This window comes from Bos taurus, chromosome 3 (assembly GCF_002263795.3).
Source record: "Bos taurus isolate L1 Dominette 01449 registration number 42190680 breed Hereford chromosome 3, ARS-UCD2.0, whole genome shotgun sequence".
NCBI lineage: Eukaryota > Metazoa > Chordata > Mammalia > Artiodactyla > Bovidae > Bos > Bos taurus.
This window is the reverse complement of record NC_037330.1, coordinates 93,997,092-94,019,496: the sequence shown is the minus strand read 5'-3', so window position 1 is coordinate 94,019,496 and position 22,405 is coordinate 93,997,092. Positions and strand designations below refer to the sequence as shown.

At 49.9% G+C, this 22,405-nt stretch overlaps 2 protein-coding genes across 5 annotated transcripts in view; one reads left to right on the top strand and one right to left on the bottom strand.

Annotated features, from left to right (window-relative positions):
* The window catches only part of ZFYVE9 (zinc finger FYVE-type containing 9), a 118,234-nt gene extending 111,902 nt beyond the window's left edge, over positions 1-6,332 (top strand). For all 4 annotated transcript variants that reach the window (XM_024990134.2, XM_024990137.2, XM_024990136.2 and 1 more), the window contains one exon: positions 586-6,332. In XM_024990134.2, the coding sequence (XP_024845902.1) occupies positions 586-747 (162 nt within the window). In that variant the 3' untranslated portion in view covers positions 748-6,332. The remainder of the gene's footprint in view (positions 1-585) is intronic.
* On the bottom strand, positions 1,156-22,400 carry CC2D1B (coiled-coil and C2 domain containing 1B). The gene is made up of 24 exons (XM_024990139.2): positions 22,271-22,400; positions 20,610-20,696; positions 19,012-19,156; positions 17,860-17,963; positions 17,356-17,518; positions 16,797-16,921; positions 16,442-16,601; positions 16,079-16,260; positions 15,847-15,922; positions 15,639-15,749; positions 15,430-15,560; positions 15,145-15,217; positions 14,808-14,944; positions 14,265-14,382; positions 14,010-14,182; positions 13,495-13,620; positions 10,753-10,811; positions 10,553-10,669; positions 10,101-10,174; positions 9,904-9,962; positions 9,658-9,709; positions 9,113-9,212; positions 8,865-8,955; positions 1,156-7,740 (listed from the first exon to the last, which is right to left on the bottom strand). Exons 2-24 carry the CDS (start codon positions 20,673-20,675, stop codon positions 7,612-7,614), a joined length of 2,571 nt encoding a protein of 856 aa, XP_024845907.1. The 5' UTR covers positions 20,676-20,696; positions 22,271-22,400; the 3' UTR covers positions 1,156-7,611.
* Between the last annotated feature and the right edge of the window lie 5 nt (positions 22,401-22,405).

The window sequence follows — 22,405 nt, the reverse complement described above, 5'->3', positions numbered from 1 at the left end:
GTAATACAAATGAGTATTACAGTCCTTTCCCAAATGGTACTGATAATCTTGACTGGAGAGAGAATTACTTCACATAAAATAAGACCAGCACTTTTTTTCTACTAAATATCTGGGGCCCTTGAGGGCAGGAGCCCTGTTTACATTCATGCTTGAATTCTTGTGTTTGTAGGTGTTTAAAAAATGGTATATGGAGAAATGGACGGAAGGACAGGTGTTCAGTTCCTGCTGTGTTAGGGAGTTTACCCAGTATATTTCTCATTTTAACTTCCACACCCAAAGGTTTATGTACTGTTGCTGACATTCCACACCTCTCTGTGCCCCAGCCTCCCTTCCTGGGAAACTGAGACCACAGCAGGTTAATGGTCTTGCCCAACATCTCACAGCTACCAGGTGCTAGGGGCAGGATGAACATATGATAGGACGATACGTGACAGTTCTAAGGAAGAGAAGTTTGTGTTTACTGCCAGCGTCTAGCCCCTGGCCAGAAAGGACATCTCCTTTCCTGCTCAGCCTCCTTGGCCCTCAGCCTTCTGGAGAGATCTTCTCTGTCCAGTAACCTGTCATCCCCTTCTTTCCACGGTGTAGGTTGGCTATCAAGCAGGGAGCAATGGCCAGCCCCTTCCCTCGCAGTACATGAACGATCTGGACAGCGCTCTGGTGCCGGTGATCCATGGAGGGGCCTGCCAGCTCAGTGAGGGCCCCATCGTCATGGAACTCATCTTTTATATTCTGGAAAACATCGCGTAGACAGAGAGGACTTCATTGTTTTCTGTTCAGACCTGTTGCAACAGCAGTCATACCCAAATCATTTGCACTTTAGAACTGGAAAATTAAGCTTTTGTTAACACTATTAATGGGGGGTGGGGTGGGAGTTGGGGTTTGGGGGACAGGGGTGGGAAGGGGTGGTGGAGGGACAGATGTTCCATAATTCTAAGTCTTCTATGCATTGTCCACCAAGAAGATCTGGGCAGCTTCTGTTACTGCACAACAGTTATGCTATCCTTGCAGCTAATCCCCTTCTGTTACTGTTTAGACAAGAATTCTGCTCCTCTGTTTTAAGACTTACTTTTGGTCTTGTGCTCAGAAATGCTCAAATGGGTACAGCCATCACCAAGGGTGGGTGGGAGGGCAGAAGGGAAATAAAAAAATGAAGCATCAGTCTTGAACTCTTTATACAGAATTGATGTAAAAAGGACAGTTTCACACTGATCTTGTCCCAGATACATTACAGCAACCTCACGAAGTCACATTTAGGTATTTTTCCCCCTAGATTATTCATGAAGTGAATCAAAGACCCAAAGGATTCTCTCTCTTCTATCCAAAGACGGGCGACTTGGTATAAATGAGGTCACTTGAATAGTAAAGCCAAGTTCAGGTTCTCTCAAGACCTGCCAGACTGAATGACAGACACCGAACTGGACCTTTCTGTGAAAGCTGACAGGTTATACCCAAGACGTTTCTAGTTAGAGTACACACTAGAGGCATTTTATTTATTTTTGGCGTCCCCACATGGCTTACAGGATCTTAGTTTCCTGGCCAGGAACTGAATCCTGTGGCCTCGGCAGTGCAAGTGCCAGGTCCCGCCTAACCACTGGACCACTGGGGGCTCTCCACATTGGAGGTATTTTTAAAAATACTTTATTGAGAAATAATTTAAACTTCCAGGAAAGTGGCAAGTTACACACACACACACACACAAAACACCTATGTATGCTTTACCCAGATTCACCTGTTATTTACAGATTAACTTGTTGGCTTTATCAGTGTTCCTTTCTCTCTCCATGAAAAACTGAGGCACTTAAGAAGTACATTGCACACATTAAAGTCCTTCACCCCTAAGTATGTTAATGCTGACTTCCTACAAATAAGGGTATCCTCATCACCACGGGACAGGCTCCACTTCAGGTTGACACTTTAACCCAGCGTCTGTCCAGTAACGTCCCTCACAGCGTCCAGTGAAGCTTCCAGCCTAGATCAGACATGGTAAGTTTCTGTCATGACTCACCTTTTTTTTTTTATGTCATTGATATTTTTGGTGAATATAGGTTCCTCCAACTCATTTAACATAAAATGTCCCATTTTTAATTTGGTTGGTATTTCCTCAGAATTAGATGAATTATGCATTCTTGGCCAGAATCCTACCCAAGTGATGTTGTGTCCTTCTTGGGACATCACATCGTGGGTCGCTTAGGGATATGTCCTTCTGCCCCTCATTGATGATAAATTTTTACCTGGTCAGGGTGTTGTCTGGTTTCTCCACTGGATATTCCCCTCTTGGAACAAGTAACTGGTTTGTATAGAGATACTCTGATCATGTGGAGATCTTACTCATTGAAATGTCCCCTTAGATTTAGCATTCTGATGTTTCTTGCCTGAATAGATCTTTTACTATGATGGCTACAAGACTGTTCAGTTCCAGCACTTCTTGTTTATCAGTTGCACTTGATTTACCTGTAAGCAACACTTCTTTATGTGTGTGTGTGTGTGTGTGTGTGTGTGTGTATATGAAAGTTTAATGGTGGTATAGAATCCTCCTGCAATGCGGGAGACCTGGGTTTGATCCCTGGGTTGGGAAGATCCCCTGGAGAAGGGAAAAGCTACCCACTCCAGTATTCTGGCCCGGAGAATTCCATGCACTATACAGTCCATGGGGTTGCAAAGAGTCAGACATGACTGAGTGACTCCCACTTCACTTTCACTTTAATGCCCCTATCTAATTTGTGTGTGTGTGGCTGGGGGAGAGGGGTGTGGCCGGGGGAGAGGGGTGTGGCCGAGGGAGTGCTGCACTGCACAGCATGTGGGATCTTAGTTCCCCAACCAGGGATTTGAAATCGCATCTCCTGCATTGGAAGTATGGAGTCTTAACCCCTGGACTGCCAAGAAAGTTCCCAAAGCCCTTCTTTCTTATTTATTCATTTAATTAACTTTCATTATGGACTTGGGATTACTCTCTGAATGGTTCTAATTCATTATTTAGGTAAGGTCCCACATCCTTGTAACATGCTCCTGTTTCTTAACACTTCCTTTTCTGGCCTAACAAGATGCCCCAGCGCCATCTTGTGCTTACCCTGTCCCAGCCTTGGAATCAGCTGGGTGGTTTTTTTTTGTGGAAGTGGTATTAGAAGCCAAGATTTGGTTTTACCTATGACATATGTGATGCATTCTGATCATTTTCTCCTTAATTAAAAATTTATTTTAGTCAGACCAAATAGATTTCACAACCCAGTTTGAAAAACACTGCTGTAAGGCAGCTCACTTCCTTGTCACTGGCATCGTCTAAAACCCCAGGCCAAGCGGGAGGCTGGTCCCTCTGCAGTGAAAGCACAGCTCCAAGAATCTCTGAGAAGGTAGTACAGGCCTGAGGCAGTGACAGGCTGCTCCCCAGTGGCTGGAGCCAGGCCTAGTACTTGGCAGTTACAGGCTGTGGAACTCCCTTTAGGTTAGCAGCTGTTTTCTGAGGCCCAAAGGTGTCTGTTGTTTTTGTTTAGTCGCTCAGTTCTGTCCAACTCTCGTGACCCCATGGACTATAGCCCGCCAGACTCCTCTATCCATGGGATTCTCCAGGCAGGAATACTCGAAGAGTGCCATGCCCTCCTCCAGGGGATCTTCCTGATCCAGGGTTGAACCTGCATTGGACTCTCTACTGCTGAGCCACTGGGGAAGCCCAGGGTTTATCCCTCTTCTGTTGGGGCAGAGGGGAAAATTCACACTCTACATCTGCCTCTTCATAGGCTTCACTGATGGTGGCTACAGAGGGCTGGGATTGTAACCTTTCCCATAGACAGGGAGCTTCCAAAGAAAGAACGGGTGCCCACTGAACACCAGCTTGTGAGGACCAAGCCCTGGACTGTCACCCCCTAAAGCTGACAGGCGCAGGATGCACTTGTTAACAGGCGTAGTAGGAACTTGGGGTCCAACATCCAGCTTGGTCTAAACTGGAGCTTCTACAGGGGCTGGCTCTCTTGGTTCTGTCCTATAGGCATGACCTTTCTTCCTTCTCAGCTAAACAGACCTTGCAGTTGTACACGTTTCTTCCAGATCAGTGCAAACCTTTATATTCTAAGAACAGACTCTGGCCTTGCAGAGTTGGGTCCATTCTCAATTGCATAAAATGTCCTTTATATTTAATGAAATCATCTTGTGGAATTGGACATAAGATAGCCAAGGCTAGTTTACTGTTTTCCCTTGTTTCACTTTTGTTTTTGTACACTGTATGCTGTATAGAACTGGAAACATCATGTTTCTAAATAAGGCAGATTCTTCTATAATGTAAACTCAGATTGAGATATAGAGATCCTATAATGAGGAACAGAACTGCCATTCTGATAATACATTTTTAAAAAATTACCAAATTCTCACCAAATGCTAGGCAATGTAGTTTCTCCAGTTTTTTTAAATCAACATGTATCTGAGCACCTACTGGACTCTTGTTGGTCAGTCGCTCGGTCATGTCTGACTCTGCAAGGCCATGAACTGCAGCATGTCAAGCTCCCCTGTCCTCTAGTATCTCCTGGAATTTGCTCAAATTCATGTCCATTGAGTCAGTGACACTGTTGAACTATCTACTCCTTTGTCACCACCTTCTCCTCCTGCCCTCAATCTTTCCCAGCATCGGGGTCTTTTCCAATGAATCATCTCTTCACATCAGGTGGCCAAAGTATTGGAGCTTCAGCATCAGTCCTTCCAGTAAATATTCAAAGTTCCTTTCCTTTACAGTTGGTCTCTAGGGCTATAGATAAACTGAACTTTGCCCTGTGTAAGTTCCCATCTAGTGTCTTCCCTCATCTACACTGGTTCCTGACTGCTGGTGAGCTCCTAATTTCCAACTAAATTTTCTTCTATCACAACTAGTCATTTGGGGAATAATTTATGCATTTAATGCACTTCAGACAGTAAGAAATCTGCTGAACACTGTTTCTAGAAAAAGTCTGTGATAGTTGTTTGTTTTAATAATAATGCTGAAATAATTTTAATGATGACGGTAATGGGACTTGGAGGACTGTAACGTAGCCAGAAGGGAAAAGGAGCATAAGAATGAGAATGTCCATTTTAGAGCTTGGGAAGCTGAGGCTGAGAGAAGGGAAGAATCCATCTGTGATGGAACTGAACCAGATGCGAGCTCCCTGGCGCTGCCTTCTGCCAGCCTCAGCCCCACAGTTTCATCTTCAAAGCAGCTGCCTCAAGGGGTAGAAGAGTGTTTAAAAACTGCCCACAAATATTTGGAAAACAAGCACTCAAAAACTGGGAAGCAACAATGTAGGTTTCAGAATAGAACCGTGAGAAAGGAAAGTAATAAAATGCAAACTAGTTTGCCCTTTAATTGTGAGCAAGACTTCCTGATGCTAAGATAAATTCCTTCCTATTGTATTCAGAAGAAAGTATGTCCTATACAATTGAAAAGAAATTTTAAAATTTAAAAATCATTTGGGCTGTGGCTGGTTCCCAACTGCCCACAAGTCACTAATCTGCACTGCTGAATTGCTGAATTTGGATAAATCTTAGCACAAGATGAGGCTGGGCAGGCTCCTCCCATGCCAGTGACCCCTGCATGCCTGGGCTACAACAAAGGCCTTTTAAGAACCTCAGTCTGTAAGTCCAGTGGGCGGCTTCGCCTTGCCTCTCTCAGCCTGGAGGTTCTGGTTTCCAAAAAGCAAAAGGCAGTGAAGCAGAATGAAACTGAACAGGCTATGATGGGAAATCTTTGAACCACAGAGAAAAACTTGTTATCCAATTTCTAACAGACAACTGAGTTTAGACATTCCTGGTACTGGTCGGAAACTTCAAGCACTTCTTAGCACTTACAAACCCTGGGAGGAAGACTAGGTTGAGTCAGGAACCTGCTTCGGCTTCCCTCTCTGCTCTAGGCCACCTTATGAGGGCTGACAGCCCTCCTTTTCATTCTAGATGGCTGCTCGTATGACACACAGATACAACTGCATTTAAGTGTTAAGTCTCACATCTATGGAATTTTTAGTAAGTTAAGATCAGCCTTAAGATTAACTAGACGCTTTCTAGTGCTCAGAAGTTATCTGCTGTCCCTGTTGTTACACTATAAGCTCTGCTCTTAAGGGCAGGGAAGTGTGGTCCAGCTGCATCCCAGAAAAAGACGCACACACAAAAGCTCAATCCCAAACTTGTATGTTTGCAGGACTACAATCATCAGTAAGTTGAATGTATCTGCTTCATGTAGAGCCTTAAAATACTATCTTCAGGAATGCTTTGTTCATGTTTCAAAGAGAAGGGGGGTAAAGATGGGGTGTTAAAGTTTATTTCTAAGAGATGTAGACTACTGCAGTTTTGAACATTAAATCTACTGCAAATATTGATATAAATCCCTCCTTGATCTCCATCTGTTCACAAAAATAAATCCAAAGAATTTCTTGGGAAGAAATTTAGGGATTTCCCTAGGTGATTAGATGAAGAGGCAAGGCTTCTCCTGCCCTGTCTCTGAAGAGGAAGCCATAGCTGCAGTTTCTGTCAGTTAACAAATGTTACTGCCACCCTGGCTTTTAAAAAGTGACAGGGGTGGGGGCCGGGGGCGGGCAGTGACATGGAGGAGCAGGGCTTTTGTTTAAGACTTTGATGGTTATTTTGTGAGAACGTAAATCCCCTACAATGAATTAGACCTAGTTTCTTAAATAAAATCAGTTACATTTTACTTATTTATATATATATATATATATAAATTTTTTTTCTTTCTTCCTCAGTTAACAGTCTTTCAGCCTCAGGTACATGGACCTAACTCAAGATAACCTTACTCTCACTTCCCACCACACAGTCCTGAACAAAAGTCCACCAAGAGCACTGGGAAGCAGGGAGGCTGCAGCAGCAGCAGCTGTCAGGAGACGAGGCACAGGCAGGGCTGGGGTCAACTGAGTTGTGTGGGCCAGGCGGCTGCTGACCACCTGCAGTCACAGAACCCCGCCCCACCCTGTGGGGGAGGGGGTCCAGAGCACACTCGAGCTTTCCTATCCCTTACAGTTTTATCTTTTAAAGGCACGTCTAGAAATGGTGCAATGGGGGGCTGGGGCAAGTTGCAAACAGTTGATTCGCAGGGGTTAAGGGGTTGGTTACAAGGCTCCATGGCAGAGCAGTGAGGCTGTCCTTGCCCTACTCAGAGAGGGAGGGGGAAATCCTGGAATCCAGCCTGCTTTGGTAGAGGCCTGGGGAGAGGCCAGCAGCAGGAAAGCCCAGAGCCGCGGTCAGTACTGCACGCGCTTAACAGGTCTTTGGTGCTTGTGTGGCAGCGTCTCCTTTATGTACACAGACTTCGGTAGCCAGCAAAGCCCAGGGGAAAAAGCTGGAGAAGAGTCGCTGGCCTGACTCCACTCCACCGTCGACCCTCTGTTGCACAAAGCACAGGAAGTCTAAACTGCAGTGAGTGTACAAGTAGATTTTCGGAAGGGATTCCTGACAACAGACCTGGGGGGGTTAACTTCCTTCCCCAGTTCTACTGAAGATCATGAACCAGCCTGAGCCCAACCCAACAGTTTTGCCTCTTGGTCTTCCTCACAGATGAGAAATTCCTGGGTTTTCTCCTTAGATACGAGTACCGGAAGGGTTCCCATGGGGCTCAGGCAGAAGTTCTAAGGGCCCAGAGAGCTGCCCACCTCACAGGCCCCTGGGCTCCAGGACCAGCCAGTTCTCGGTGACCATCTGCACATCTTGGCCACTCAAAGGCTCCCGCAGCCTCACCTTCACCTCCAGCTTGCCCCCAGTGGGCTTCCTTCCATCCAGCACCTGTGAGGACCGCGGAGAGGGAGATGGTAACTGAGAGGTGGGGTGGGGGCAGGCAGCTCCCTGGGCTCACAAGGTGAGAGAGGAGCTCAAGTATCCTGCATGTCAACAGAAGAGTCTCCATTGCAGGACAACCCCAACCTCCTGCTGTTTGGGTTCTGTGGTTTTAGGTAAGTCTCAGAAAATACATCAGTCCAAATAAGCACCAGTGCTCTGAAGTGGAGGTGAGAAATCTAGAGCTGTGCTTATTCAGTTTCCCCCACAGTCCCCTGGCAACTCCTACATGGCAACTCCCAGAAGAAATGCTCTGGCTTTAAGGCACAGCCTGAGAGCCACTGAGCCCAAACCCTTGGTTCACAGATGGCTTGAGGGCTACAGTCACACGGTCCACTGTGCAGCAAGGTCAGGACACGCCTGCCTTTTCACCCACGGTGCTCCTTCCTCCTGTGCAGGAGAAGAGGCAGCTGGAGAAAGCAGTGTCTCAGGCTCTGAAGTCTGACCAACCTCACGGGCTGATACAAAGCAGGCCCCATATAAGAACAACTCTCCAAGCAGGCAGAGGCAATGCAGCAGGAAAAGCCTCAGCCTATGAAGGCACCAGCCAACGTCTGGGCCCAGCTCTGCCAGAGACCCTTCTCTGTGGATCTTAGTTGCTATCGTCAGGGGCACATCCCTCTGAAATTCAGTGAGTTCAGGGCAGCTTAAGGAGTTGTCTGGGGGTGATTCCTAAGCAGACTAGCTGTGTTCTGGTAGGTCCCTCCTTGGAAATACCTTATCAACTTTATGTCCAGAGTTTTTTCTGCTTCATCATGTTGCCACAACTGACTCAACCAAAACCTGCTCCCAGATACCTAGGAATTTGTGTGTGCCACACTGACAGCCACGACCAGGCCCCTCAAGGGAGCATGAACAGCTCAGAGTGTTATGGAAAGAATATAGCTACTTCCTTTCTGACACAATGAACTTTTCTCAGACCCTCTGTATTTCATCATTTGTGAAATGGGAATAGCACATACTCTACAGCACACTTAGGGATATTTTTACAGGCATCAAAAACCTACGACAGGGACTGATACTCAGAGAATGCTGCCCTTTGCTGGCCAAGTCCTCCGGTTTGCCCATCTTACCTCCACAATCTCTCTGATCTCACACTCATTCTCTAGCCGCTCCAGTTTCAGGTGGGCTGTGCCAACCAGCTTGTCACTTCTGAAGAAGGATCTGGAAAGCCAAGAGTCAGCAGAGGACTGGACTGGGCAAGGACAGCAGAAATGAGCTGGCTAAAACCAGCACAAGAAAACTGAAGCAGGGGCAGCGGCACCAAGAGAAGCCAATCCTTCCTCCCAGCCCCTTGGCCGTGTGAGCAATGGGCCCTCACCCTTTGTGGAAGATTTCAAACTTGATTCCTTTGTTTTGAATCACTCTCCTGAAGCCCCGGTGGTTTCGGTTGATATTTAGTTTGAAGAGTTGATCAAATTCTGCAAGAGGAAAAGAAGAAGGAGGGACTTGGCTCACAGGGATCTCCTGACCACGTGGAAACTGGCCCACTTGCCTCCACTCCGTCTTTCTGCCTGCAATTCACAGCCACTGCCACCAGAGGGAGGTAGAGCATCCAAATCCTGGCTTTGAAGTTCACCTGGACAGTTGTTAGATGCAGATCATATCAAAATGGGAGTCAGGATTCCTGGCCTCAAGTCCCATTTCCACCACCTCTTTGCTTTAAGGCCCTAGGCAAATCCCTTTACCTCTCTGAGCTTCAGCTTCCCCAACTACATTCGAGAAGTAGTAGTAATACCTGCCTTCATCTCCCAAGATAAGTAGACCAAGTAAGATAATAGATCTGAAAGTACTCTGGACACAAGTGCTGCACACAGGTATCAGAGGGGGAGGGGAGGAGGAAGCAGCCCTCCTGTAGGTCCTCACCTGGAGAGTTTGTGTTTTTCACCACAGCTGTTTTGTTTTTTTGAGCCTGGTCCTAAAGCAGTGAGAAGAGAGAAGTCAGGACAGCTTGAAAAAAACAGAGATACAGGCCCAGGAGCTCTGGTTTACATCAGTGCTGAGGGAAGGGACCCCTAAAGGGGATGAGACCAAGGGATGGGGAGAAAAAGAGCACAGGGCCTTGGAAGGGAAGATGGAGCTCACAGGACCCTACCGCTACTGGAACCTCACCGAATTAGGGTAGTGGAACTCAAACCGCACAAAAGCATCCAAGTCGTCAGGGGTCACCCCTAGGAAGGAGGAGGAGGAGTCAGGGTCACAGGGAGTAGCCAGGAGCCCCAGCACTTGACGCAGAGGGAGAGCCAGTGCCTCCTACTGGCCAGGGCTGGAGTGTCTGGACAAGAGAGCAGGGGTGGCCCCAGGGCTACCTGGAGGGGCTGGGAGGTTCATTCCCCGGACAACAATCAGATGCATTTCTGTGCTGTTGAGTTCTGCAAAGATCCTAGAGCCAGGAAGCAAGGAAAGCAAAGTGAAGGAGAGCAGTGGGAAAAGGTTCCCTCTTCCAATGCCTGCCTATCCAGCTGGGTGGCGGCCAAGAGGAGGGTGGGCTCAGGGAGGCAAAACCTGTCTGAGTCTGAGCAGCAGAGCTGGAGTGAAGGCTTCGGTCTGTGACCCTAGTACAGGGCTCCTGCCCCAGCGACCACACAGCTCCGAGCCCCTCCTCACGAGCAGGCACCACGTCCTGCCCCTCTCCAGCCCCAGGGCCTATGTCAGGGCCAAGCCTGAGCAGCCTCACTCAAGGGGCCCAAGTCTCCACCCCTGGCTCCCAGCCTCTTGCCCAGTCCTGCATGGAGCCACGGTCTCCCTCAGGCTTTGGCACCTCACAGTCTGGAATGTCTTCAGCTCAAAGTGGTGGCTGGGAGGGTCCAGGCCTTGAGCCTGGGCCAGCTGCAGGATCTCAAGCTGCTGCTTGCGGTCTTGAGCAAGCTTCTCAAACCTGACAGGAAAAGGTGTGCACGTCAGCACAGCAGCGCTCACTTCCTGCTTCCTACCACAGCTCTGGCCCAGCCCTGCACTTACCGTGTGGTCTCGGCCACGTTGCCCTGGTGCATGAACTGCTTGGAGAACAGCAGACACTTCTGAAAACGGGGGTTCAGAGTGACTCCAGGGTCCAGAACAGGACCCAGCTAAGTTGGCCTTCAAGGCCTGACTTCTGAAAGCCCCAACCTTCTGTAGCCTCCCCCTCTCCTTCTCCAACATAATAACCCAAGGTCACTGTTCCCAAGTCCCACTGCACTAAGTTTTTGCTGTTTCCTCGACTGGGGATAGCCATTCCCCCAAATTCCCTTAGCACATTCCTCTTCTTCCTCATCACTTTATTTTTTATTTTATTTTTTTTTAATTTTTTATTCCTTTATTTCTCATGTGTTCCCCATCCTGAACCCTCCTCCCTCCTCCCTCCCCATACCATCCCTCTGGGTCGTCCCAGTGCACCAGCCCCAAGCATCCAGCATCGTGCATTGAACCTGGACTGGCATCTCGTTTCATACATGACATTTCACATGTTTCGATGCCATTCTCCCAAATCTTCCCACCCTCTCCCTCTCCCACAGAGTCCATAAGCCTATTCTATACATCAGTGTCTCTTTTGCTGTCTCGTATACAGGGTTATCGTTACCATCTTTCTAAATTCCATATATATGCGTTAGTATACTGTATTGGTGTTTTTCCTTCTGGCTTACTTCACTCTGTATAATAGGCTCCAGTTTCACCCACCTCATTAGAACTGATTCAAATGTATTCTTTTTAATGGCTGAGTAATACTCCATTGTGTATATGTACCACAGCTTTCTTATCCATTCATCTGCTGATGGACATCTAGGTTGCTTCCATGTCCTGGCTATTATAAACAGTGCTGCGATGAACATTGGGGTACACGTGTCTCTTTCCTTTCTGGTTTCCTCAGTGTGTATGCCCAGCAGTGGGATTGCTGGATCATAAGGCAGTTCTATTTCCAGTTTTTTAAGGAATCTCCACACTGTTCTCCATAGTGGCTGTACTAGTTTGCATTCCCACCAACAGTGTAAGAGGGTTCCCTTTTCTCCACACCCTCTCCAGCATTTATTATTTGTAGACTTTTGGATCGCAGCCATTCTGACTGGTGTGAAATGGTATCTCATAGTGGTTTTGATTTGCATTTCTCTGATAATGAGTGATGTTGAGCATCTTTTCATGTGTTTGTTAGCCATCTGTATGTCTTCTTTGGAGAAATGTCTGTTTAGATCTTTGGCCCATTTTGGGTCTAAATGTCTATTTAGATCTGTGGCCCATTGCTGGCCCACAGCAATCAGAGCAGAAAAAGAAATAAAAGGAATCCAAATTGGAAAAGAAGAAGTAAAACTCGCACTATTTGCAGATGACATGATCCTCTACATAGAAAACCCTAAAGACTCTACCAGAAAATTACTAGAACTAATCAATGAATATAGTAAAGTTGCAGGATATAAAATCAACACACAGAAATCCCTTGCATTCCTATACACTAATAATGAGAAAACAGAAAGAGAAATTAAGGAAACAATTACATTCACCATTGCAACGGAAAGAATAAAATACTTAGGAATACATCTACCTAAAGAAACTAAAGACCTATATATAGAAAACTATAAAACACTGGTGAAAGAAATCAAAGAGGACACTAATGGAGAAATATACCATGTTCATGGATTGGAAGAATCAATATAGTGAAAATGAGTATACTACCCAAAGCAATTTATAGATTCAATGCAATCCCTATCAAGCTACCAACAGTATTCTTCACAGAGCTAGAACAAATAATTTCACAATTTGTATGGAAATACAAAAAACCTCGAATAGCCAAAGCGATCTTGAGAAAGAAAAATGGAACTGGAGGAATCAACCTACCTGACTTCAGGCTCTACTACAAAGCCACAGTTATCAAGACAGTATGGTACTGGCACAAAGACAGAAATATAGATCAATGGAACAAAATAGAAAGCCCAGAGATAAATCCACGCACATATGGACACCTTATCTTTGACAAAGGAGGCAAGAATATACAATGGATTAAAGACAATCTCTTTAACAAGTGGTGCTGGGAAATCTGGTCAACCACTTGTAAAAGAATGAAACTAGAACACTTTCTAACACCATATACAAAAATAAACTCAAAATGGATTAAAGATCTCAACGTAAGACCAGAAACTATAAAACTCCTAGAGGAGAACATAGGCAAAACACTCTCTGACATACATCACAGCAGGATCCTCTATGACCCACCTCCCAGAATATTGGAAATAAAAGCAAAAATAAACAAATGGGACCTAATTAAACTTAAAAGCTTCTGCACATCAAAGGAAACTATTAGCAAGGTGAAAAGACAGCCTTCAGAATGGGAGAAAATAATAGCAAATGAAGCAACGGACAAACAACTAATCTCAAAAATATACAAGCAACTCCTACAGCTCAACTCCAGAAAAATAAATGACCCAATCCTCATCACTTTAGCAACCAGACTTGCAGGCAGCCATTCAGATAGATACACCGAAATATACAAATACTCCTCAAACACGTCTTTCTCCCATCTTCAAGGTAATTCCCCCTCCACTCTGTTGTTTGAAATTCATAGCCTGGCAAGAGGGGTAGTAATCATCCTATTTTACAGATAAGGAAAATGTGGTTTAGAGAAGAGAAATTCCTTACCCAAGATCTCACAAGCCAGTAAGGTGAAGAGCTAGAATCGGAACCCTATCTTGCCTTTCGCCAAGAAGAGGCTATGGGCACTGCAAGGGGAGGACTGACCTCATGTTGCTCCAGAAGCATTTTCTGTAGCTGGGCATACACCTCCTCAGCCTTCTGAGAGAGTCGCAGGTCCTCATGGTGGATCAGGATGAAGTCACCCTCCTCATCCGTTAAGGGTGAAGGTACCTGTCCAGGTCACAAGGCCCCTCAGGGGCCCTCAAGAGTCAAATTACTCCTCTACTGAGCCAAACAGACCAGAAATCTAAACTAAATGTTTCTCCAGCTTCCAGCAGCCTCAAGTGATGGGAACTCATTGCCTGCCATCCTATCCCAGTGCAATGCTCTGTTTTTCACTGGCCCTGCCCGGCCTGGTCACCTCTCACCACAGGCAGGCCCCCGGGGCTCTCTTGAGGTCATGTGACAGGGAGACACATAAGCAAAAGAGTTCTCAGCTGTCACCACATCCTATTCAAGTCCCCCCTCCTCCAAGCAACCTTGTTCACAGTCCTGCTCATCAAGACTGCCACCCACCTCTCTGCCCGAGAAGTCCTGCTGCTTAACCAGGCGACACTCACCTTGGAGAGGTCCACAGGGCGGCCAGCTCGCACCTGGGTGATCTGAGCCTCGAGGGATTTGGCCACCCGCAGATGGGCTTTGGCCTGCTCCAGGTCCCGGCCACGCTTGGCCTGTAGGGCTGCCCGCTGGTACTGCAGTTTCCGTGCCTCCAGCAGGGCAAGCTGCTCTCGTGCTGGAGGGAGGGGACACAGGTGAGAGCCACACCGCCTCTCACTACAGCCTTCCCTCCTCCATCCCTCTTCTCCCCAACTCACCAGATGGACTCAGCACCTCCTTAGAACTCGAGGTCTTGGGCTCAGGCAGGGACCGCGAAGAAGGGGCGAGAGGCTGTGCTGGCTTCTTGGCCACTGGGGCCTGGGCTGGGGGCTCATCCTGCAGGTGCCCAGGAGGCTGTCACAGGGGTTCTGTTCCCCACCCTGGCCATAGCAGCTCCCTGACTCAGGCTCTCTTTGTAACACTGTACTACTCTCTGTGTGACCTGAGATGAATGGCTTTCTCTCATGGACCCTAGAGAATCTTAGAACCAGAAGTCTCAAAAGTTCTCTGCACTAACCTCCCAATGTGAGAGAGGAGGGGAAAGGGGACTGAACTGGGCTCTGAAGTCAGAAAGACCTTGGTCTGAATCCAGCTCTGTTAATTCCTAGCTGGGTGCCCTGGCCCATGTATTTTTCTCTATAAAATAAAAGCAAAAATATCTACCTTGCTGGGCTTGTTAGTATGGACACCAATGTCTGGGTTTACCCCTCATCGGCTGTTTCCCCCTACCAGTCCCTGGAGTCGTGGGCCCTCAGCCAAACCTTGTTGTTATCCTCCTCTTCCTCTACTGGGGCTGTATCTTCTGCGGAGGCCAGTTTCTGGGCAGCTGCTAAAGTAGCTGCCATCATATCCTCCTCAGTAGCCACGGTGGGCTCCAGGCCAGGTATAGGGGGGAATCCTGCAGGAGAGAGACACTGGGAGAGGGTTCAGGGAGCCTTGAGGATGCATCAGGCTGCTGTGGGTCCTACTGGGGTCTTCCTGGGCATGGCTGGGATGGGTAGTTCCCCCAGGGTAGAGGCTGATGTGTGAGAAATCATTTCTCCCTCCCCTCCATCCTGCTCAGAGACCTCATGAGCCCCCAGGCCAAACCCCACTTACCTGGAGGAACAGGTAACTCGGCAAAGTCAACTTTCCGTCCCGCCCGGTGGGCTCGAATGGCATCTTGATATTGCTGCAAGAGAAGGGAGGGAGGGACCTATGGTGGGCAGCGGTCACAGGCTCCACTCAGGCAAGAGGCAGGAAGAGGAAGATGAAGACAGCAGCCCCAGGAGGAAGGAGAGCCCTGAGACAGCAAGAGCTCCAGAGACACACAGACAAGATGAAGACTCAAAGACCAGGGAGCAGACGGACAGCAGCTGGTCAAGGAGGCAGGCTGTAGCCCACCTTGGCAATGCGCTCGTGCATCCGGGCCTTGCGCTCATCCCCACTGCCCCGCGCTTGGGTGCCTGCCTCGCGGTACTTGTTCAGCCTCTGCTGCAGGGCATCCAGCACTGTCTGTGGCTCAGCAGGGGCCACTTGAAAGGAGAAAGGAGACAGTATTAGCTCTGCCTGCCTCCCCCCAGGTCCCCACTCCACAGTGTCTCCAGGCCTACCCGGGGCTGCTGGGATGTCAGAGGCCATCACTGGGTGCATTCGCTCCACTGCCGGGGGTGCATCGGAGGGCGCTGTCGGGGCTTGGGAAGCCTGTGGAAGGGGCTTCAGGTCTGGGGAATCCAGAGCACAGGTGTAGGTATGGGTAGGCGTGCTTGGCCAGCCCCAGCCCTAGCCTGAGCAGGCTGCCCCCACCACCCTGATACTGACCCTCTGGTGATGGGGGCATGGCACTCAGGTCCACAGGCTGCCCCTTCTCCAGGGCCTCCAGGACAGCAGCAAATCTCTGTGGTAGGAACAAGGCGGGAACATAAGCCAGGGAACCCCAAGGATCTGGGCTGAAAAGCCCCCGCAGACCAGTCTCACTGAAGCTTGGCCGGGTCACCGCTCACAGCTGTGAAATGAGGGGCTGGACACAGGGCCTCCGAACCAGATGCCATACCTTCCCAACCCTCATGAGCTCTCGGGCACGGTCTAGGTCTCCAGCCCGCTTGGCATTCAGAGCAGCCACTTTGTACTCTCTCTGCCGGGCCAACAGCAGGGCCCGTGGGTCCGGGTCTGAGTCGGGTGGGGCAGAAATACCAGGGCTGCCCAAGAGGCTTGTCTCAGGCTGGGAGGGGTTATCTATGGAGAAACAAAAGAAAATATCAAGGTCAAAGAAGGTTTCCAGTGCCTCCAGGTCTGGCCAGCCCGAGAATGTCTTACGGAAGTTGTGACTGATGGCCACAGACAACGGCAGGATGGGGAGGCAGGCCACGGGCCCTGACCTTGGGAACTAGGCCAGGACCTGACTGTCTCCAGATACCTGGCTCCACGGAGGGGGCAGCTGGGGGTTCTGCTTCAGGGCTCCTGTTAGTTGTTTCCTGGGGGACCAGGGGCCTCCTGCCCAAGGCCACTGGAGGCGGGATCTCATCCTCACTGATCTTTTTGCCTTTCCTCACAGCAGCCAGCTGGGACTCCAGTGTCTGAGAGAGAAAAGAACCAGAAACCTAGCCAGCCACCACGGACTGCAGCCTGCTCAGACAGGCCAGGGGTCCTTCACCTCCACATTCTGGTGGAGTGGCTTCCCCTCTGCTGGACCAAGCTCCTCTGGTGCTTCACCCTTCACTACCCTCAGCCTCACTCCTCCCAGCGCTGGTGCCCAGCCGAGCCCAACGCACCTTCAGGCCGCGCTCACAGCGCCTGGCTTTGGCCGCTTCACCTGCCTCCTTAGCACTGGCCGCGGCCTCCTGGTAGTTGCGGATCCGATCCTCCAGCAGGGCCTGCAGCCCCGGGGCCCTCCAGCCTGTGAATACTTCAGTTCAGGGCCTGGCCACTCCAGGGCTAGGCCCCTGCCACTCCCTCCTTGCAAGGAAGCTGCCCCAGAACACGAAGCACCTGGATTCAAGGAGAAGGAGGGCCTAAAAGCCTCAAGGTGGGGGACAAAGACTCAATGGAGAGGTCAGAGGCCATGTCAGAGGCAGACACAGAGGTCCAGACAATCTGTGGAGGCCGGGAAATGGCTGTGGGGGGTGGTATGGGAGAACAGAGAGGCCTTTCAGGCCGGCAGCCACCAAGGAGTTTCTCGTGCTCAGTCTCGGCTTGGGGCAGCTGCTGGAGGAGGGTGCTGGAAAGGGTTATTACTGCAGCGTTCCTAGACAAGCTGTGCTCCATGTGTGTTCTACACGGGCATATAGGCACAGAGGACACAGCCAAAGGCACACTGGAGACCTCCAGAACCTACCTGAGCTGCTGGGACTGGAGCTGTCAAGAGAGCTGCTTGCACCAGAGGTTCAACGTTTTCCTGTTCCTTCTCCTCCTCAGGGCCACCCAGGCTGGCTGTCTCATCACCATCCAGGGCCCCAGCCTCCTCATCTGTACCCAGGACCTCCTGCAGCTCCGTCTGGGGAGACACAGATCCCAAGAGTTGGGAGCCTCATGATCATACCCACAACAGGACCTGAGAATAAAGGACACTCCTCCAGCTGTATTTCCAAGCATCACTCACTGTGCCTGAAAATCCCCTTTACCAGAACACTCCTACACCCTTCCAATCTGATCAGGGACAGCCCCCAAAACAGTGAAGCCTCTGGAGCTGAGAATCCCCAAGTACAGAGCTCAGATGTCAGGACAAGGGCCCAGGAAAGGCAAGGCACTGGCTCAACATCAGCACACAGAGGGACAGACCCAGGCCTCCTCCACAGCTTGACCACAGAGCCCCCGACACCAGCCTGGCAGACGCACCAGCAAGTCTGCATCCTCCTCCAGCCCTTCCTCCTCTTCCTCTTCTTCCACATCCTGCATGCAGTCTGCTGCCAACTTCTCGATGTGGGCCATAGGCAGGGGGGCTGGGGGAAGAGGGTCACAGAGGGTCAGAGCCACAGAAAAGGTTCCCGAGGAGTGGAGGATGGTCTTCAGTCCACTGCACTGGCAGATACACCCAGGTAGCTTCCTTCCACAGCCACAGTCCCACCTCCGCAGGGAAACTTTTCCAGGCCCTCCAACTGGCATCAGGCTACTGCCTTCTCAGCCCTTTTACTATGGCAGTTATTCACAGACATAGCCATCCGTTCCCCCTAGCCACCTTTCATACATGAAGATTTTTAACATCTGAGCTTCCCAATGATTCCACAAAATAGGGAATACTAGGAATTCCCTGGCAGTCCAGTGGTTAGAACTCTGCACTTTCACGTCTGAGGATCCAGCCAGGGAATTAAGATCAGATATGCCGTGCAGCACAGGTACCACTCCCTCCGCCCCAAAAGTAATATTATCCCCATTTTACATATGAATAAACTGAGAACTTTATTAATTTTCCTAACATTGCAATCTTGGTAAATAGCAGAGCCAAGATTCAAACCCAGGCTCATCAAACCCAAAGCAGGTTTGCACTGAGAGAGAAGTGATGGCTATGGTTCTCCCAGACCAGTCAGTCCCTTCAGGGTCCTCTCCTTGCCCTTGGCTCAGGGACATGTGGGATGGGAGACGGCTTTCTCTGAGGGCTCCTGGTTCCCTCTGGCCTCCCCCACAAGGCTTCAGGTCTCTGTCCTCTTCAAGCTGGGCAGGAAGATACCACTTATTTGTTCATTTGATACAATTTCTGTGCACTCATTGTGTGACCGATTCAGTCTGTGCTGAGTCCCTAGCCTATACCAGGCTCAGAGACTCCAACTGTCCAAAGGGAGAGGATGCAACCCAGGAAGGAGTGAGCTCCCCACATACAACACACAGGCAAGTGAGCAGAACAAGATGGCCTCTCAAAGGGAATGCTGCAGAAGGGACAGGAATACCAGAAGGACCAGGTGATCTGGGCGGCTCCCCGTAGCTGTGAACAAAGGCCCGTCCAACCACCTGCCTGAGCCCACCTGGTCCCAGCACCAACTGTGGCAAACTCACCCTGCCCCTTGGGCGCTGGTTTCCTGCCTGTGGTCCCTGCTTCCCCAGTGAGGGCCAGCAACTCTGCCTCCAAGTCCCCGTCGTCTTCAGCCTCCTCCACCCCCAGCAGCACGTCCTCGGGGCTGAACTCCACGAAGAGCCCGAGCTGAGAGCAGAGAAGGTTTCTATGAACCATACAATGAGGAGAGAGTGGAGACTGGCCCAGGAGTCAATCCACAGGAGCTAAGCGGCTCCCTGTGGGGCCTAATGTGCAGAAAGGGAAACCACAGCCTTCCCTGGGACACTTATCTCCCTGGTGACTCTACAAAGGACCCAGTAAGATCACACTGCCATTACTACTACTAACAATAACAGAACCAGCTGCCAGGCAGGGTACCTGGCAGCCTACGTGACTATCTTAGTTAATCTTCAAAATCCTGAGGTAGATCCTATTTCCTTTTAAATTGTGGTAAAACACATGTAACATGAAAATTACCATCTTAACCATTTTTAAGTGTAGAGTTCAGTGGCATTAAATACATTCACACTGTTGCATAACTATTATCACCATCTTGCAAAACTGAAACTCTACACCCATTAAACAATTCCCCCATTGCTCCTCCTCCCACCCCCAGGGTAACCACTACTCTACTTTCTGTCTATGAGTTTGACTTGGAGAAGGCAATGGCAACCCACGCCAGTACTCTTGCCTGGAAAATCCCATGGACAGAGGAGCCTGGTGGGCTGCAGTCCATGGGGTCGCGAAGAGTCGGGCACAACTGAGCAACTTTACTTTCACTTTTCACTTTCATGCACTGGAGAAGGAAATGGCAACCCGCTCCAGTGTTCTTGCCTGGAGAATCCTAGGGATGGGGGAGCCTGGTGGGCTGCCGACTATGGGGTCACACAGAGTTGGACACGACTGAAGTGACTTAGCAGCAGCATACTACCTAAAGTGGGTCCTATTTTTATCTCCATGTTCAGATGAAACTGAGACAGCCCTGTAAGTGTGGCAGGGCTAGAATTTAAAATAAGATCTTAGGGGATTTCCCTGGCTATTCAATGATTAAGACTCCGTGCTTCTACTTCAAGGGGAGTAGGTGTGATCCCTGGTCAGGAAACTATAATAAGATCTCACGTGCCACAAGGTGCAGCCAAAAAATTTTAAAATAAATAAATAAATGAGGTCTTGTGACTTGAGTCTATGCCCTTTATCCTACCACCACCCTTACCTGCTTCTTTTAAGACAGTAACAATAGGCTAAGAAGTCTCAAATTTGGGCCCGAAAGAAATAAAGGGAGAAAGTGAGCAGGCAGATCCAATGAAAACACCCCAAATTTTGGTGGTTCCTGAACTCTCTGGGTCGTTCACATGGAGATGGCCATTGTAGAAGGAAGCCTGGGTTGAAACACAAGAGGGTTCAGGCCTTAGCTTCCACATGTGTGTGGCAGGGGCTGGTCCAGAGGGTCTCCATGGGTTCTGCCAGCTTCAGGAGGCATGGCTCAAAGTCACTAGACTTAACAAGGAAACCACAAAGGTGACCCAGTTTGCCCAAATTGTCAGAGACCCTTATCCTCAGACTGACTCAAAAGTGAACGTTAAGGAGACTATATCCATACCTGCTTGGCAGCTGCCACACCCTGGCCACTGGCCTGAGGGCCCTTCCGAGGTCTTGGCCCTGGCATCTTGGCAGCCTGGATACCTGTCTAGTGGGGAGTGGAAGAAACTCAGACTGGAGTAGCTTACAAGCCCGGCCCTCCAACAGGTGTGGTTAGTAAACTCCCAATTCAGAGAAAGAAGGCAATGCTTAATACGCTTAACATCCAAGGCTGAAATACCTAAGCTGGAAGTACAGCACTGAAGCAAGCAACAGAGAAGATGGAAGGGAGGGGACCACCTAGTAATACCGTTAAGAGGGGAGAGTGGACACAATCAAAAGTCACTGAACTGATTTAATCTGGATTAAACCCAAGAGGTTGAGTGGTGAGTGGCCTAAGAAGGCAGATCAGGGACATTAACTCCAAGTACAAGGAGGGTGTAAAGCTTGGCAGGATTCAGAAAGGCTCTAAAACTGTGCTGTTAAGCATGGTTGCCCTATGTGGCTGCTGATACTTAAATTTAATCAAGTTAAAGTTTCTGTCCCTCAGTTAGTGGCTACCATGGGCCAGCACAAATAATGAACATTTTCATTACTGCACCAAGTTCTACTGGACAGTTCTGCTCTGGAGAAATCTGACTTGGTATTCTAGTTCTCTCCGAGGTCTCACAACCATTCACTGGACCTACTATATGAGACCTTGTGCTAGGCACCCGGAGGGCAGGAGTGAATGTGACATACCCTCAGCTCTCAACGAACATTCACAAGGTGGAGAGCCCCTTACCACTGGACAAAACCCAAACAGGGATGTGCCAGGCGCCACGCCTGCCCAGGGCCGGCCCTTATCCAGCAGAGAGAGAAAAGGCTTCTTGGAGAAGGTGATGACTGTGCTGAGTCACGAACATGTTAAAGGGGAGGAAGGGGAATAGGATTCCAAACATAGGGAACAACCTGATAATGGTTCTGAGGTGACAATAGCTTGACTTGCACAGGGAAACTAAGCTGGGATTAGTGCGGCATACAGTGTGAGACAAGCGAAGCTGAAAAGGTTAGCAAGGGGCAAATGAGAAAAACTCTGAAGCCTAAAGCAGTTTGGGCACGGTTCTGAAGGCAAAGGACTTGAGGGGATGAAGTCGGCGATTCAGAAACATGCCCCCTGGCTGCAGAAAGGACGGAAGGAGGGAGGACGCAGGCTGGAAGCCGTCTCAACACCGAGGATCGTGAATCGGTCCCGGCGAAAAGGGGAGAGGCTGAGGGACCGTGGGGGCCGTGTTGGGGAGGGAGAGAAGTGGACCGACTCCACAGTTAGAGGGGTACCACCAGCAGGACTCGGAGATTAACTGGCTGTGCGCGCACTGGAGGAGGCGCTCAGAGTGACTCCAAGGCATCAGATTTCAGTGGCTTGGGTGTACGGCGGGTGGTCAACTGAACGGGGGACACGAAGTGAGTGGGTCGGCGAGACCCGCCAAGTCTGCGGCTCCGGGGGCACCCGACTGGGAGCAGTGGTGCTGGACCCAGACGCAGGCTCTGGAGAGAGGAGGGCAGGGAGTGCGCAGGGGAGGCGAAGCCGGGAACCCCACTCCCGCGGCAGGACGCGCCGCCCTGCCCAGCCCTGCCCGGCCGCCTCCATCTCCCCCGCCGTCCCCTCCTCTTCCCTCGCCAGAGGGCGGGTTCGCGGCATACCTCGCGGCGGATCCGATACCGACCCGGGCCTTCTCCCTCCCGGTACCGCCCAGGCCTCCCGCGGCCCCCGGGCCGCCGAGGCAGCCGTGACAGGAAGCGCCCCGGCGGGAGACGCCTCACGCCCTAACACGTGAC

What these genes read in the sequence shown, in the direction of transcription:
- CC2D1B (XM_024990139.2), bottom strand. Translation starts at nt 20,675, where the DNA reads ATGCCAGGGCCAAGACCTCGGAAGGGCCCTCAGGCCAGTGGCCAGGGT. An exon ending in TGACATCCCAGCAGCCCCGG is followed by an intron (nt 15,561 to 15,638) that starts GTAGGCCTGGAG and finishes TCTCCTTTCAAG; the next exon opens with TGGCCCCTGCTGAGCCACAG. An exon ending in TTTGAAATCTTCCACAAAGG is followed by an intron (nt 8,956 to 9,112) that starts GTGAGGGCCCAT and finishes TTGGCTTTCCAG; the next exon opens with ATCCTTCTTCAGAAGTGACA.